General features: G+C 41.0%; 1 protein-coding gene across 1 annotated transcript; it reads right to left on the bottom strand.

Annotated features, from left to right (window-relative positions):
• Positions 1 to 365: 365 nt before the first annotated feature.
• Il36rn (interleukin 36 receptor antagonist) lies at positions 366 to 9,028 on the bottom strand. The gene is made up of 5 exons (XM_020151531.2): positions 8,939 to 9,028; positions 8,734 to 8,789; positions 6,996 to 7,081; positions 5,307 to 5,434; positions 366 to 5,090 (listed from the first exon to the last, which is right to left on the bottom strand). The coding sequence occupies exons 2-5, from the start codon at positions 8,760 to 8,762 to the stop codon at positions 4,866 to 4,868; spliced, it is 468 nt and encodes a 155-aa protein (XP_020007120.1). The 5' UTR covers positions 8,763 to 8,789; positions 8,939 to 9,028; the 3' UTR covers positions 366 to 4,865.
• Between the last annotated feature and the right edge of the window lie 9,406 nt (positions 9,029 to 18,434).

Raw genomic sequence — 18,434 nt, forward strand, 5'->3', positions numbered from 1 at the left:
GTTGGTACTAGCTTGATGAAACAGAACATCTAAGGAAATGCAGCTGTAAAAGATATTGACCTTAGATTTACCTTGGGACTGGGCAGGTGCCAAATGCCCTGCTCTACTAAGAAAAACATCAGTATAAGCAAGGCAGGACTAATGGACACTTAGTTCTCTAATTGATTTTACTTAACTCAGTTGGTCTGTCCATCCATTTGTCCATTAATAGATACATCCATTCACCCATCCAATTATCCATACATATGATCATGTGCTTATTCATCTACGCATCTACTCATCTCTCATCCTGTCTGTCCATCCATCCATCTGTCCACCCATCCATCCACCAACCCAAGGGGCAAAGAATTGGACATAATGGTCTCTGGAGACAAATAGCTTTATTGTAATTCTTCATTCCAGGCCCACAAAGGTTTGTAAGGTTCCAGAAAGTTTGATGAAGAAGTGGGACCAGCCTGATCCCACTGAAGAAGTGGGACCAGATGCCCACAGGATGAGAAATGAGAAAAGGGACAGGAACAAGATAAGATTTTTGCTTCCTGATCATTCTTCACCTCTTTTCTCAATATCTCACCACTCTGTGTGAAGGGTCAAAGTGTGAGGTGTTATATTGGACAATTAATGAGTGTATATACCAAGAATTTACATTATTGTGTGACAAAGACATACAGTATAAGGTTTATGCTATTAAATAGCTTAGCTCCCCAGCTGGAACTAAGTCATAAGCAGTTGAAAGATAACCTAAAAGACCATACTCTCTAAGCTGAGGGCATGCTGGAGATAATAGTAGAAAAACTCCTTGAATGGAAAAAAAACCTCTTATCATAAAATTACTTTAGACATAATATCAGAGTGTCCCTCCAAATAGAGAAATTTGTGCTATGGCATTCCTGGGAAACAGGTTGATCAGGCTCTTCCTCAACAACTCCAAGGTCAGGGACCTCACAGCCTCTTAAAGAAGCACTAATGGTGTATATGGTCTTTGTGGTTAGGATTTTTGAGTCATTCAGGAAAAAATAGCTTCCACATAATTTGTACCCATTAGTTCTAGTTGTGTTTCCTGGAATTGCAAAGAACAAGTATATATATATATATATATTGGCAGTACTAGGGTTTGAACTCAGGGCTTCACACTTGATAAGCAGGTACTCTACAGCTTGAGCGCGATGCCTCCGAGCCCTTTGTACTCTGTTTTTTTTTTTTTTTCAATTGAGTCTTACATTTTGCCTATGCAGCCTGAACCACAGTCCTATTTCTGCTTCCTGCAGTAGCTGGAATGACAAGCATGCACCAACACACCCAGTTTTTTTTCTGTTGAGATAGGGGTCTCACAATTTTTTTTTGGTCCAGGTTGGCCTGGAATCACCATTCTCCCAATCTCTGCCTCCTGAGTAGCTAGGATTGCAGGTGTGAACTACTAGTGCCTGGTTGAGAATAAATATGTTCAACTTGGCAGATCTTTTATTGTTTTAAGGGGCTCCCTATGTTTTATTTCTTCAAGATACAGATCCTTAGTCCCTTTGTCTCTTCCCCTATGACCTGGTCTTGGATTTCTCTGCCTTTCAATATTTGTAATTGGCACAAACCTCACATGGTATGGACATTGCACCAGGCCTATGGTTTATATCAAAATTGCAGAAATCACTAGGGTGTCTTCTCTTGAATAACCATGATGCCAGTCTTTAAGCACAAACATTCCCAGAAGTAATAAAGTAATATTTATATTCCTCCCTTTCCTGCTGACTTATGTCAGTTTACCTGGGCTAAAGCCCTTTTGAGTTCTGTTGCCCACAAATGATGAAGAAATCACTTTGGGCTGGAGAAATTCTCAAGAATGAGGTGGAATTGGAACTGCTCCAATAGGGTTTAGATGAATGGAGGAGACAGAATGTTGCAGAGTGTGGACAAAGAGTTTCCACATTCTATATTCACAAGGTTCCAATTATTTGCCAAGTATTATGCTAGTCAGTAATACACTGCTGTAGCCCCAACCTTGAGGTCATCCCAAGGCCAGAGAAGACTTCAAGCCAGCTCCCTACAAGGTACAGGGAGGTGTGCAGAAAGCATTGCCAGAGCTGAAGTCCAGGGATCTCAATTCAGCAAAGGCTTCTTGGAAGAGGCAACATCTTAGCAAAGTATTGAAAATGAGTGATTTCCATAAGCACAGAGAACAGGTGAAGAGTCACAAAGCAGAGGGTACACATCATAAGACTGAGTCTGGGCCTGTAGACAGAGAAAGAGTGTGCATGGGGTTGCGGGTGGTGCACAGAAGCACAGCCTGGAATCTGGGGCCCATGTTCTCAGCAGCCCTGAGATGCCTGTGATACGAGCTGTGGTACTTGTTGCCTGGGGACCTCAGCTGCATTTAAGTTGGAGCTCCTAGAGCCTATGAAGGCCATCCCTTCTGTACTGACCACCTTGCTGGTCTCTGCAAATTCCAAACCTGCTAGGCTAGTCTAACAAGTGAGTTGCAGGAAGAATACCTGAGGCTCAGATATGTACCCTCCTCTGGCGTCTGCTCTCAGTTCCAGGAGTTAGATAGGGGATTGGAAATAGACTCTGACATGTAGGAGTTAGAGGAGCACAAATAGACAACGATGATCTAAACCTTGTGGAAGCAGAGAAAATTCAACAAATATAGCATGATCTGCTTTTAAATAAAGTATTTGGGTCAATAAAAGGCTAGTATTCATTTTGAAAATGAAACTATCAGAGAAAACTGCAATCATAAAATAAATGTATACATTTCACTTTCCTTGAGTATTACTTACCACTGCATAACAAGTAACCTGGCAACAACATATATTGATGAGCTCACATGCTTTTGGAGGGGCAGGAATTTGGAGCACCTTGGCTGGATGGTTCTGTTTCAGTCTCTCATGAGGCTGCAGTCGCTGAAGTCCTGACAGGGCTGGAGGACCTGCTGTTGGCAGGTGACTATAGTTTTCACCACATGAGTCTTTCTATGGGGCTGGCTTCCCCCAGTGTGTGGGAGGGTGGGGAGAGGGAGAGGGAGAAGGAGAGGGAGAGGGAGAAGGAGAGGGAGAGAGAGAAGGAGAGGGAGAGGGAGAGGGATCCTGAATCCCTCAGGATGATAGGGACCTCATCGTCTTTTATTACCTACTCTTGGAAGTGGCATCAAATTCTGCCATATTCCACTGGTCCGAAGATGTCTGGCACTGAGTGGGAGGGATTTCATACAGAAGACTGAAGACCAGGAGGTGGGATCATTAGCAGCTGCATTAATTTCCTAGGGCTGCTGTAGCCAATTACCATACATTTAGTGACTTTAAATGACAAAAATGTATTCTCATCACTCAGGAGGGTGGAAGTTTGACATCAAAGTGTCAGTGGGGCTATCTTCCCTCTGAAGGCCCTATGGAAAACTCCATCCTCATCTCTGTGATTGACACAGCCCTTGGCATTCCTTGGCTTGTGGCAGTGTACGCATATCTCCAATCTCTGCCCCTGCCTTCACATAGCTTTCTTACATGTGCCTCCTCTGTGTCCTCTTTTTCAAAGGACACTAGTCATATGGGATTTAGTTCATCCTAACCCAGCATGGCCCTGCCTTAACTCATTGCATCTGCAAAGTAAAGTCACAGTGTGAGGTTCTAGGACATGAATTTGGAAAGGACACTACTCAGTCAATACAGCAGGTCTCTCAGAAGCTGGATCTTACACCTTGGAATCCCAGGGGCTGTGGCCCTGCCAGATCAAAGCCCAGGATGCATCATTATTAATTATCATCATCATCATCATCATCATCATCATCATCATTATTTTTGTGGGTTTTTCTCTTGTTGTTGTTTTGGATTTTTTTCTATCAATCTCTTTCCCAGGAGATTCCAGTCACACAAACTCATCACATCCTCCTTCTTGGTGTCTTTGCTGGCATTTGTTTTCTGATTCCTGCTTCTGTTGCCCAAAGCAGCCAAGCTCAGTTCACTTTGGATTTCACTCTACAGAAGTACAGGCTGATGACAGTCAGAAACAGTGTCTATTCTGCTTACTCCAAGATTAATTTATTTTACTATTACATAAGTTATCCATATTAATTATAGAACAATGAAGAAATACAGATAAATAAAAAAATCACTTGTACTGTCACTACCTAATCATTGCTATAATTGGTGTAAACTCCTCCAGACTTTTTAAAATCAAAGATATATAGATAGTTTTAAAAATTAAAATTAAATTGCAAAATATGTTACTTTATCACATGCTCTTCTTATTTAATGTGTCATAAGCATCTTTCCATATCATTAGAGACCAGCATCAGGGATTTTTATTATGCCTGAAATTTCAAAACAGAATGGCATTCCTGTCCATCTCTGTCTTCTCAGCTGAAACTGTTTCTTCTAATATCCCTGCCTCCTCATGCCAGGGCCAGAGGCTGAGGGCAGAGATGAAAGAAGCAATAGATGATAATAGCCAATTAAATAAAAGAAAGCACAGCCAAACCAGCCAAGGATCTTGATGTCTACTGCTATGACACTTCTTTCACACACAATGGCAATGACAGCATCTCCAGTGGGAATCCGGGCCACTATGTCAGGTACCATGAAGCATAAGGGATTTCTATCACTCTTCCACTCCTTAGAAAACTTTTTATATTGCTCCCAGTTTGTAAATTGTGGTCTTTACAAGATTCCACTCCAATAGCACCCAGCAGAAGGAATCTCTGTACTGAGTTCCAAATCTCAGAATTTACTCAAACTGGAGGCCAGAAGAGAGAGTAGCCATGTGCCCCATAAGTCAGAAGTGTCCTGAGAGCAGAGGGGAATCATTGCCCATTGTGGTGCTCCTCCTCCACTTTCTGCCCAAGTTGACTCTGCTCAGTTCTGCAGGTGGGGCACACTTCCCTAGTCACACTGCTGGAAGTAGAAGTCTGTAATCGGTGCATCCCAGGGGGTGTCCTCCTGGATCTGGGTGAGCCTCACAGGCTGGTCAGCTTCAGGCACAGTGCAAAGAAACCAGCCAGGATAGGCAGCTGACTCGAAGCTGGAGGTGAATCCCATGTCCCGCCGGTAGAAGGTGAAGTTCTTGGATTCCTTGGCACCAAGGTAGAGTTCCATGATGTTCACTGGCTGCCAGTAAAGCGGCAGGGTGGGTGAGAGACAGAAGTAGGGGCAGTGGGAGGGCTGGGTTGGGCAAGGGAAGAGCCCTCAGGGAGGAGGCAAAGCTGTGATCCACAGTGCCTGAAATGGCATCACCAAGGTGCCCAGGCACCGAACCCCCAACCACAATTTGCTCAGTATCTGTTGTCTTAGTCACAGATAGTGAGGATGCCACAATAGACTCACCTCTAGTTTCAAAATGGGTTCCTTCTCTGTCCCACAGGACAAGCACTGGCTTCCTCCCTGGACACCCAAGATAACTGGGGATAGCTTGGCATCCAGTGATCGATTGGGAACAACGCTGATCTTCTCACCTACAGAAAAGAGATAAGGTACTGAGACTTGGCTACCCTTCTGTCCACTCTCCTCCAACCCTGGATTCTGGATAATGGTATCCTGCCAACTGGCTGGACAGAAAAGAAGTCTCTCAGCAGCTATCACATGGGGAAGGGTGGTCTCCTGACCCAGAGTGGACATCAAGACACAAAAACACATTGTACCACCTCTCACCCTAGCCCTCATTCAGAACCAAATCTTCAAGTTTTCTGTAAACCTCAAGAGACTACCTCTCTAACTGCCTAATTGAATCCCTTGATTCCTAGACTTCTTTTCTGTAACTTGTCTTGATGAGCCTCCCTTTAGAGTTGTTTGGACATCTTTGCACTCCTGTGAGATTCTTGTGAGCAGAAGAGGATCTCATTCCTCTGTATATCCCTCTATCATCACACACACACAGACATGCACACACATATTGCATATGTGAATGCATATGCACACAGATACATGCACATATATGCACACATAACCATAACTAATGTATGAACACACATATATATATACACATGAATGCACATACACATACATGGAATTTGTACACAAGTGTATGCATACATGCACACATTTATACAGATATATACACATGACCATACCATGTTCACATGCCTATGCATACATATATACACATTTAATATTCACTTTCATACCAGCCCATATACATAGATGCTCACACAACACAGCAGAGGGATATGCCTGGCTCTGGTGCTCCATAAGAATGCCTAGGTGTGCAGATATGCACTGTTGTAGAAAGACCTGTCAAACTATGTGGACATAGTGAGCAAGCATGAGGCTCAATGGTGCCATCTGCTGTCTGGATGCCCAAGGACCCAAGGAGAGCAAGGAGTCCCAAAGTGGAGAGGCTGAACTCACCCATATGGGCATAAGGGCAGATAGCCTGCTTCAGTCATTGCCTCGGTCTGGCTTCCAGGAAAGTACATATCAAACATAGTCTACCTTTGAATGGCAAGCCACTTGTCCTGGGAAATATTCCAGCTCTACACAAAGGCTTTAGGTGGCCCCAGGGCCTAGGTCTGCTTTGCTGGGAGCCTTGTTTATGGCACCCTCTGATGCCATAAACATGCCATCTGATGTGGCATGCCTGGGCTACAGACCTGGGCTGATTTACATAGCTGCTTGAAAGATCTTCTGGCCCTTCCCCATAGAGGGTAAAGAGACCTGGGAACCATGGAATCATGTTCTGTCACCAACATTTTTTTTTATTGTTGTTGTACTGGGGATACATTGTGACATTTACCAAAGTTCTTACAATATATCAAAGTTGAACTTATCCCCTCTATTGTTCTCCTTTATCCCTCCTTCCCCCACTCCTGGCATAGTTTCAACAGGTCTCATTTTGCCATTTTCATACATGAGTACATAATATTTCTACCATATTAAACCTCCTACACCCTTTCTTTATATCCCTTCTCCACTGGTGCCAATCCCCAGACAGGACCTGTTTACCTTCCTGTTCTCCATTTTTTAAAAACAGACATTTTTATTTGCATAAGATACATGGAGTTTCATTGTGTCACCAACCTTTAATGACCTTCCCTGCATGTATCCCTCCGGCTAGAAGCTGGTTATCATGAAGATAAAGCACTTTCAAGGCTGAATCTTTCATTCTGAAACACCAGGAAGGAATAAGACTCTGTTAGAGGAGGGGTGGGTCCTACAGCTTGTCCTGGCTTCAGAGACTCCCCCAATCTCAGGCATCTTGTCTCCCTCTCTTCTCACTGTGCCAAATGTAACAGCCCAACCTTCCCTCTTTGCTATGCCAACTCTTGCCCTACCAATGGACAATCTTTTCTACCCCAACTGATCTCTTCTCTGTGTTCTGTTACAAGAGAAACAGGACTCTGAGTTGGAGCCTGGGGCTCTGCCATCATTGCTACAGAGTCACAAAAGACAAGTCACTTAAGATCTCTGAACCTGGGTCTCCTTATTACTAGACTAGATGGTAAGTTAGATAGTACCCAGACCTCTTCCTAATTAAAATTTGATTCTCCAATTATTATTGAAGATTTCAAGGTACTTTTACTCCTACCTGGCCACATATTCCAACGTAAGTGAGTCATTTCTTTAAATTAAAATTTTTATTTTACTTTTCAAAGGTATTTCTCATGAATAATCTCAGTTGATTATCTAGCATTTTGTGGGGTAAAACATGTATCCTAAAGTAGGTTTCTCCAGGCATCACATGGGGGAACTATCAGCAGTGTAAAAATGGGTTTGATGTTTGACCAAACACGATTTACATTGCTTATAAGTCACAGGTATGCTGAGCTGTGCTGTGGACCTCTTACAAGAGGACACAGAAAGCTGCATTTCTCTTCACTCCATTAGAGGACTCCACTGTACAAAGCAGGTTGTGGGACTGAGTCCCATAGAACACAATTTGGAGAATGCTGCATAGTCTCCCTTGTTATCCACAAGAAATTGGTTCCAGGATTCCAGCAGATAGCAAAACCTGCAGGCACTCAAGTCCCTGATAATATAATCTGTACACCACCTCCTGTATACTTTAAACCATCTCTATATTGCTTAAAATATGTAACATCATGCAAATACTATGTAAATAGTTGTTATGCTGTATTTTAAAGTAATAATAACAAGAAAAAGTCTGTACATGTTCAGTACAGATGAAATTTTTTAGATATTTTTGATCCAATTAAAATATTTTCAAACCAGATTCCAGTTAAATCTGTGGATGCAGAAACCCAGGTATAGAAGTCTATCTGTACTAGACTGAGTTCAATGAGAGAAAGGAATATTTTCATCCGCCACTGTAAAGTTTGGGGCAGATCAGAGCGCCTGACTCGGTACATACTAATGGATGGACAGCTGGGCAGACTAGTGCTTTTGTTTTACTTTCCCCCAAAAGGACAGTTAGGAGGAAGTGGCACAGTGGCTGAGTGACATCAATTAGCCGCCTTGGGAAGCTAAAGCAGAACTCTGTAGGGGGGTCTCCTGACTCCCATTCTCACTCTGGCTAGACAAGGCTGCAGCTCCAGGCTGGCTGGTTAGTTGTCTCCAGTTAGTACTGGGGAACCTGTGAGGTATCCTGCCCAGTCTTGCTCCAATCTGAAGAAGGCTAGAAGAGCTCTCAGGGCAATGGGGCACTGGTCTCAACCTCCCAGCTGTCTGCTCCACCTGCGACAACCCCAGCTGGGGCAAGTGCAGTTCCTCCCATCCTTCTTCACAAGGCTGGACAACAGTCCACCAGGAACTCACTTTCTTCAGTGGGCACCACCACATCAGAGACCCAGATACTCACCGAAAGCATAGTGCCCCACTCAGAACCATCTTGAGTTCCACAATGAGTAGACTCTCCTGTTTTGAAAACACATAGAAAAATTTTAGGCAAAGACTGGGCTGTCAAGGGCCTAGGAAACAGGACCCTGAGCCTCCCAGCCCCCAAGCAGAGGATTCTGGATCTGGGTATCAGGAGAGGTCCCATTCATGCCAACACCCAAAGATACCTCAGAATGATCTTTTATCCTGGCAGGATCCTGTGGTGTTTGCCTGCTCCTTCAAGGATGCTTTGGCCTTTTAAGCACACTAATGAACCAGGGAGGAGCCCTGAAACTTAACCTAGGGAGGAGCAGGGTTTCCCAGAGTGATTTCATGCCACCCAAAGTCTCCAGAAACACCTACTGCTACTCATTATCTCAGGGAAGACTTCTGGAGACAATCATTTTCCAGCAATTCTGAAGAACTTCCTTGGGGCTTCCCAGCTTTCCAAGAGCATTCAGCTGCTGCAGATAGCAGCTCAAGGAAACTCAATTCTAGAACTACCCTTCGCTCTTCCCTCCCTTCCTTCCTTCTTTCAGTCCCTCCTTCCTTCTTGCCTGTGCCAGGCCTATGGGGATGGTAGAGGTGGGGATCTCCTGCTTAGGAGATGTTTAGGCAACCGGTTTATTGTGGAAAAACTGGAAAATCCAGAACAGCAGAAAACAAAAACATTAATACTGTCTCTGAATGCATTACCAAATGACAACACTTTTTCCACCACACACTTAACTATAGACAGATTTTCATACCACATCATAGAAACCATACTCTTTTTCAACCTACTTCTTGATATAACAAAGTGGCAGAATATTTTCCCATACCAAACATGTCTAATGGCATCACACATTTGAGTAGCTATCTAGTATCTTACTGTACAGCTGTAACATCATTCATTTAAACAAATCTGTTACTGTTGGTTGTTTATTTGCTTATTTTTGCTATTGTCATGATAGACCTCTATAAATCTATGATTGATCTTAAATACCTAATTGGGAAAATAACACCTAATTGCAAAACTTTTAATGCTTTTACAAACTTTCTGTGATGGATCTGAGTTAAAGGTAAGGGTCAATGTATAACAAACAATTAATATATTGTTAAATTTATATATTGTTAAGCATAAATTTTTTTTAAATGGTATTCAGACATATGGCCCAAAAAGTCCTTAAAAGGTTCAAGAATAAAAAAAAAATCCAACTGTTCAAGAGATATAAAATAACCCATTAGTGATATAATGACATTATTATAATAAACATCTTTCAGAAAAATAAATTCAATTCAAGAAGCTGCCTTATGCAAGATTATTAGATGACCAAATAAAAGCAACACTAAAATAACTACAAAAACAAAACAAAATAAAATTCCAGAATAAGTTGGCCTATAGGCAAAGTGAGTATAAGCAAACTGGTTCTCATCTATAGAAGTGGGTATCATTTCACCTAAAAAGTGAGACTGCCAGCCAGGTGTGGTATCAACCAATAAAAAGCTGGGCATGGTCGTACCCGCCTGTCATCCCAGCTACATGGAAAGCTAAATAGGAGAATCACAGACCAGGCTGACCCCAGCATAAATATTACACCCTGTCTCAAAATAACCAAAGCAAAAAGGGCTATAGGTATAGCTCAAGTGGAAGAGCACCTGCCTAGCAAGTGCAAGGCACTGAATTCAAATCTCAGTTCCAAAAAAAGTCAGATGCCATCTACCTGGACCACCTTCCCTGACTTCCTGCCTCAGTGAGTTGCACCCACGTGTCCAGTAGACCATGCTGTGGGCTAGCAAAACTCTTTCCACCTTCTGCCTAGCAAAGAATGATATCCAAACATGGATGTTCCCCACCCCCAAGATGAGACAAGCTTCCTAAGGGTGTAAGAAGATGGCTATGTTAGCTTCGTCTATTGTGAAATGTGCTAAATTGTGGATCCACACAGGATGAATGAGTTAAGAAGAAAGTGCGAAATACAAAACAAACCATTGTTAAGAAAAATCCTCTACACTTGAAAATAAGAGAAAACGATGTCAGTGGCTTTAGTCATCATACTGGCACATCGTCCATCAGTCCCACCAATAATCCCTTGGTTTGACTTACTAATTGTTATTGATTAAGTCCCAGTGTGTTCATGTGGTTTGGATGTCCCCACCAAAACTCATGTTGAAATGTAATCCCCATTGTAAGATATTAAGAAGTGGGACCAATTGGGACCTTTAAGAAGTGATTAAGTTGTGAGATCAGAAGAATAGATTAATCCACTTAAGGATTAGTAGATTAATGGGTTAACAGATTATCTGAAGAGTGGATCTGGTCATATATGTACCTCTTTTACTATGCAATGCCCTGCAATATCTTGGTACTCTTCAGAGCCACACCAGCAAGGAGGACCTCACCAGATCCAGCTGCTGATCTTGAACTCCCCAGCCTTCAGATCTGTGAGAGAATAAACTCTTTCTTTATAAATTACCTAGCTTTTCTGTTACACCAACATAAAATGTACTGAAGTTAGATGTGAACTAAGAGAAGACTGATAAATTGCAAGTTACTCTTGTCTGGCAGGCAAAGGTAACCCCAAAGGGAGTTTTACCTTTCAATTCATTAAGCAGCTTTTTAAAATGTAATTTATTCTAGCATTTCTTTACCAATAATAGTAAAACCCTCCCTTCATTGAATCATCTTTTTTGTTAGTTTGTTTTGTTTTGTTTGAAATAGGGTCTCACTATATAGCCTATATTGGCCTCAAACTCATAATACTCCTGCTTCAGCCTCCCCATGTGCTGGAATTACAGTTGTTTGCCACCATGCCTGGCATTAATCATCTTTTAATAACCAGCTTTATTATCCTACTGATTCCTTTACTTTTAATAATAGTAAATCTTTGACTCCTACTTACATGTTACATGGTGGAAACAAGAGTGTGTCACTTCTGACGTTAGGTCATACAAGGTATTGCAGTCAACTCCTTACTTTTTCCTAGATCATTCACCTGGGGAAAGCCAGCTGCCATGTATCAAAGACACTCAAGTGACCCTAAAGAAAGGCCCTCACAGTGAGAAACAATGAAAGCTTTTCACCAGCATCTTGTGAGAGAGCAACCTCAGACGCAGGTCCTCCAGCTCCAGTGGAGCCTTCAGATAACTGCAACCCTGGCTGACATATTTCCTGCAACCTCATGGGAACCCCTGTGAGACCAGAATTCTGATTCCTGATTCACAGGACCTGTATGGAATAGTAAATGTTTCTTGTTTTAAACTGCTAGGTTTGGGAATCATCTGTTAAATATAATAGGTAACTAATATACTTGTCATCACTACTGGCCATTTCTATTACTAGTATTTTTTCATTTGCTGTGCTCTTCAGTAGGGATTCCCTCCTCAGAAAGCATCTCAATACTTTGTGGTCTTCATATGCCCCAGAATATGTCACAGCCTGCAGTGTGGCAGAGACTTATCACCACTTTTATGAGGAAAGCAGTATCCCAGGAGGAGATTAAGATAAGGACTTAATAGTATAAGGCCATTCAAGTTATGAATATGCATATAAGTACGAACACTTTGTTATGGGAAGACAGTAAATTCTTGTTATGGAGATCAACCTAATAAGAATTAAAATAACCAATGTTCATTTACTATTATATCCTTAGATTTATTATTTTTTGGTGGCAGTGGGGATTGAACCCAGGGTTTTGCTCATGCTAAGCAAGTATTCTCCCACTTGAGCTACACCCCCAGTCCTTTTGTTTGTATTTTGTTTTTGAGACAGTTTTGTGCTACTTTTGCCTGGGCTGGCCTCAAACTTGAGATTCCCATGACTCCACCTATGTTCATGGAATTAAGATTAGTGGTTTGTCTGAATTTTTCATTTCATGCTCCTGTAGTTACCTCTGTGGATTATTATCTATTTTATGGATATGGAAATCAAGCATAAAAGATTCATCATACTGCCTAATACTGGATCCCTATTAGTATCAGAGTCAGAACTGAATCCATGGAACCCGAGCCCAAGGCTATTGACCCCAAGATACAACATGGCAGTTAGAGTGGTCTTTTTACTGCCCCAGTCAGATCCTGTCACTTCTCTAGCCTGTAGAACTCTGAGGGCAAAAGGCAAGTCTTCATCATGTCTCCAAGGCCTACACAATAGGGATCCCATTAACTCTTGGTCCCTGTCTTCCTTGTTAAGAAGAGTAGGACGCACATGGATCTCTTGCTCTTCCTTGAACAATCCAGGCCTTTGCACTGGCTGTTCTTCCTTCCCAGAATGCTCTTCACCAGCACATCAGCATTGCTCACTCCCTTACCTCCTTTAGATCTTTGCCTCAATGCCACCCTCTCACCAAGGCTTAAGCTCATCATTCTATGCCTCCCTTTCCAGTTCACATTTCCTTTACCATACTTCATTTCTTTCCATGGTGACCGCTTATCATACTGTATAATCCATCCACCTTTATTATTTATTGTATTCCATTCCCATTGCTGCTGGAAGATAATCTCAAAAGAGGAGAGGTTTCCCTTGTCTGTTTTATTGATTGGTATAACCTAAGCACTTAGGGTAGTCCTGGCAAATAGCATGTTTTCAATAAATAAATGTTGTACCCAAATTCATTGCATTATTTCACTTTAAAAAAGACCAAATGATTATCTAACATTTTGTTCATGATTATTATTTTATTTCCCAGAGAGCTTTGATGCTTGTGGGTCCTCATGTTCTTGATGTAGCAGTTAAGACCAGGAGTTGGCAAATTTTGGTCTATGGGTCAAGATCAGCCCATAACTTGTTTTATAAATGAAGTTTTATTAGAAAGCAGCCTTGCTCATTTGTTTACATATCATCTATAGCTGCTTTTGCACTATGAAGCAGAGATGAATATTTGTGATGAGACTATATGGTCTGCAAACCCTACATGGCCATATAAAGAAAATACTTGCTGAACTCTGTTAAGACTATCTAGGTTCATGTCCTAAATCTGTCACTTACTACCATGTATCTTTGGTAAAGTTATTTAACCTTTCTGTATTTGGGAGTTTTAATTTGTAAAATAAAGATTAAACAAAAGTACTTCTATTATTATAAAGATTAAGTGAGTTAATACATGTGAAGCATTCAGATCAGTGTCTGGTACATAGTAGGTTCTTCAATGTCAGCTATGTCAACATTGCCACCACCACCATCATCACCATCATCAGCACCATAATCATTAGTGTCACCACCATCGTCTTCATGGCCTTGGGAAGTTTTCTTCATCTCTCTGATTTGATATATCATCCTACCTCATTTTTGTTTCTCTGTAAAGAGAACAAAAACTTCATCACTGGGGTGTTGTGAGGACTGGATGAACCTGTGAAGAGCCAGGTCAACCCATAATAGAAACAGACCCAGTTACCTATTTCCATCCCTGTCAGTTTTTCCCACCAATCCTGCACTCCTGCCAGGTATCTAAAGATTGAATACACCATAGAGGCTAAGCTTACCTTGGCCTAAATCCAAGACTGTTTGGAAACCAAATGCTTCCTTGTATGTACTCGTGTAGCTTTCTCTACCTACAGAGGAAAAAGGCCCAGCTGATCTCAACACATCCTGGCTGAATGACTATAGGACTTTCTGGGGGTTTCCAAATTTATGGCAAAAAGAGTTAACTTTTGGTCCACAGTTACTGTATCAGGCACTGTGTCAGGCAAAATACATAGCTCTTGTCCCATCTCATCATCACACTAGTCCTACAAGATAAGTGCTGTTTTTATTCCTATGTAACTAAAAAGATGAAATGAGGCTTAGAAAGGTTAAGTAACTCACCCAAGTTCACAAAACTAAAAGAGGTGAACCTGGTATTTATACTCAGGCAGTTCAATTCCATGTCAACTGACTCTATCCCCCAATGTGAAGAAAATCTTGTGTGATGGTTATAGATATAAGCAATGTAAGAATAGAAAGTAGGACTAGTGATCAGGGAGGAGTCTGTTTGCATGAAGGACCAAAGGGCAAATTGAGAAGAATGGATGCTTCAAAAAGAACAACAGAAACCAACAGAGTTGGTTCAGAGAAAAAGCTTTGCCACAGAGTAGCATAGCATGACACATACTGAGATGGCTCACAACACTCATGAGGGTCTTGCCTGACACAAGAGAGATGAGAGTGATACACAGAACAACTACCAAGGAGCTGTGAGCAGAATTGGACCTACAATTGCACCTAACTCCCTCCTCCACTGAGTGGTATCACAGGATCATCATGGAGAACAATAGGAAGGTGTTGCTTTGGCTCATAACACATTTGAGAAACACAGGGACATCCATGAAAGAGGGAGGCTTGTGAGTACTGCAACTGGAGGCCCAGTCACAGGTACTGACCTGTTGCTCTTTCTTGGTCTCATAGCACCTTCCAGACCAGAGTAGGGTGGGGAGGGTGGAGGGTGGTGATGGAGGTAGAAAATGGCCAGTTCTACAGGCTGGTATTAGGGAGAATGTGTATGGGCAACCCACAAAGTGGGTAGGACTCCAGTGTATGTCACAACCATAGACAGTTTCTCCCATCTGAGTCACCAGGGGTAGGGCCAGAGCTACCTCCTTACCTGGAATCCAGGTGAGACCCTCCAGAGCAAGTCCAGGAGCTTCCCTATCTGTACCTCAGAGGCCTCCAGATCTGAGGACTAGCATCCCACAGATTACATAGTTTGACCATTGTTAGAGTTGCTGAGCATGAAATTTAAAAAATAAGCCAAATTGGAAGAGAAAAGTGAATGAGTCAGAAAGGGTGTGGGTCTGGCTCTACTCATCCTGGCCTGGACCAGCTTCTGCTTAACCAGACAGTGTGTTCAATGTGCTAGGCTTTGATCTCATGGAGGGGGGCATTCTTGGACAATCTTGACAGGGCAGGTCACACTTGATGCACAGTTTCCAAACATCCACAGGATCAATCCATGTAGTGTTTCTGCCTCATTTTCCATCTCTTTCCACATAGGATCTGGAACAACTCACCCAGGCAATTAGCAACCATATCACATAGACTGGTTTCAGAAGCCACCTAGGGGCCACCCCTGAGGAGGCCCCAGCTTTCCCTGGCTCTGCCAATGAGGGGTAGCACTCAATGAAGTATGGAATAACCCCTTTCAAGAGCTCTTCAAAACATCTCTCTTTTTCAATCTCTTTCTTCTTCTTTTTTTTTTGTTATATAGGTGTTTGCATAAATTTTCTTTTTTTGATATACTTAAAAATATTTTTTAATTGTGACAAAATACAGAGTTACTGTTTTAATCATTTTAAGTGTATAATTCAGTGCTACTAAGTGTAATTGGTATAATTTTGCAACCATCACTATAATCCATTTCTAGAACTCTTCTCACCTTGCAAAACTGAAATTCTACTTACTAAACAGTAACTCCATGCTCCCCTCCTTCCAGTCCCTGGCAACCACCACTCAGCTTTCCATCTCTATGAATTTGATTACCTTGGGTACCTCAAACAAGTGGAATCTCACAGTATTTGTCCTTTTGTGACAGTTTTATTTTACTTAACCAATATTCTCAAGGTTCATCTATGTTGCAACATGTATCACAATTTAATTCCTTTTAAGGCTGAATAATATTCATATATATATGAATAGATTATATATATATATATATATATAGTTTTCTTTATTCTTCCATCAGTCGATAAACACATTTGAGAGGCTTCCAATTTTTGCTATTATAAATAATTGCAGCTGTGAACATAGGAATGTTCTCTATAGGAATGTCTCTGCTTTCAATTATTTCTACTATATACCCAAAAGTGGAATTTCCAGATCATAAGGTAATTCTTACTGGGATATTTCTTGCTGTCATTAGGTGGAGCATTATATAAATGTAAAATGTTCTAGTTAGTTGATAGCATTGTTCAGGTCTTCTCTATGCTCCTGCATTTCTGATTTTCTGTCTTCTTTTCTATCAGTTATGGAGAAATGAGTGTTGAATTCACCAACAAAAATTGGAGATGATGTCTATTTCTCCTTTTAGTTTCATCATGTATTTTGAAGCTCTGTTATTAAGTGCACTTGCATTTAATATTGCTATGAATTTTTGGAGAGTTGACCCCTTTGTCATTATGGAATGTTCCTCTTCCCTCCCTACAATTTTTCTTGTTGTTAAATTTGCTTTGACTGAGAGTAATATAGCTTTCCAGCTTTCCTGGTTTAGCATTTGCACAATATATCTCTTTCCATAGTTTTACATTTAAGCTATCTATGTCATTATATTTTAGGAGAGTTTCTTTTTTATTTACATTTATTTTATTATTTATTTGTTTGAATCTTTGGAGACAGAGTCTCACTATGAAGCTCAGGTTGGCTGTAACTTGTTAGGTAGACCAGGCTGGTTCTGAACTCATGATCCTCCTACCTCAGCCTCACACTACAAGTGTGAAGCTCTATACCTAGCTTAAAGGATTTCTTACTCTATAATTAAGCATTTTGTTTTCTATCTTATCTGATAATCTCAGTCTTTAAACTGGTACAATTGTAGAATTTAACTTATGTGTTGATATAAGTGGATTAGTATCTACCATCTTGCTGTTTTCTATTTGTTCTGTTCTTTATGCTCTTCCTGCCTTGTCCTCAGTTAACACTTTTTATGATTCCATTTAATCTAGTCTATTGACTTATTGTTTATACCCTTAAATATTTTTATTGGCTACACTAGGACTTTTATATCTTAATTAATGAGAATAACTTCAAATAATTTTACTGCATATATAAGGTCCTTGAATAACAGTATTTTCCAATTCTTCCTTCCTCTCCTTTGTGCCATTGTAATAATCCCTAAGGTTTGGAATTTTAAAATTCCAAAGGATTAGAAAGAGCAGTATCTGTTCCCCCTCTCTGGCCTGGAAAACCTTCATAATTCACAATGCACTGGATACAATATTCAGAAAAACCTTGCTTAAGTAATGGAAAATAATACGACCCAGAATAAATATTTCTCCAGGTGCACCTATCAAATCTTAAGATCAAGACCACAAAGGTCAAATTATTTCAAAGTACCATAATTTTTCCCCAGAATGAAGCTCAAGAATAATCATAGTAACACAAAAATATCCTCTGTACACCTTTGGGAAAATGGCTAAATTTGAGACTTGCAGAATGTGAGACATACACAAGAGTAGCCTGTGGTGGCAGAAAATAAGAAATGTTTTTTAAAATCCTATTCTGATAAGGTATGTTTTCATAGGAACACAGAAACTAAAGGAAAATATCCAATAACCAAAATAATAACGATTTGGGAGAATTATCAGGAGTCCACTGTGCCTAGAGCAAAAGGATTCACAGAGCAAGGTCAGAAGCATGGAAGAAAAAAAAAAAAAAACCAGGGACTAGATCATGTGGACTAGGGAGAGCCATGGTGAGAGTTGTAATTATTACTCTGGGTATAACGTGAAGCCACCAAAGGGCTTTCAGCAGAGACATGATATATTCTGGTCACTGCTGGGTAGACATTTAATTCTAAGGAGGTAAAAAGACAAGCAAGGAGTTAGAGGCTATTGCAATATCCCAAGGAAGAGACTTAAGGTGAATTTCAGAGAGTAAACCAAGACCAATAGTTGGCAGTTATGTGAAAGCAAATTTTGGCACAGAATGAGTAAGATATTTAATGATTAGGCTGACCAACAATATTGTTTAAGGAGTAATGATTTACTGTCATTGCCAATGTTCAGGTTGCATCTGAT

The sequence above is a fragment of the Castor canadensis genome, chromosome 12 (genome assembly GCF_047511655.1).
Source record: "Castor canadensis chromosome 12, mCasCan1.hap1v2, whole genome shotgun sequence".
Classification (NCBI taxonomy): Eukaryota; Metazoa; Chordata; class Mammalia; order Rodentia; family Castoridae; genus Castor; species Castor canadensis.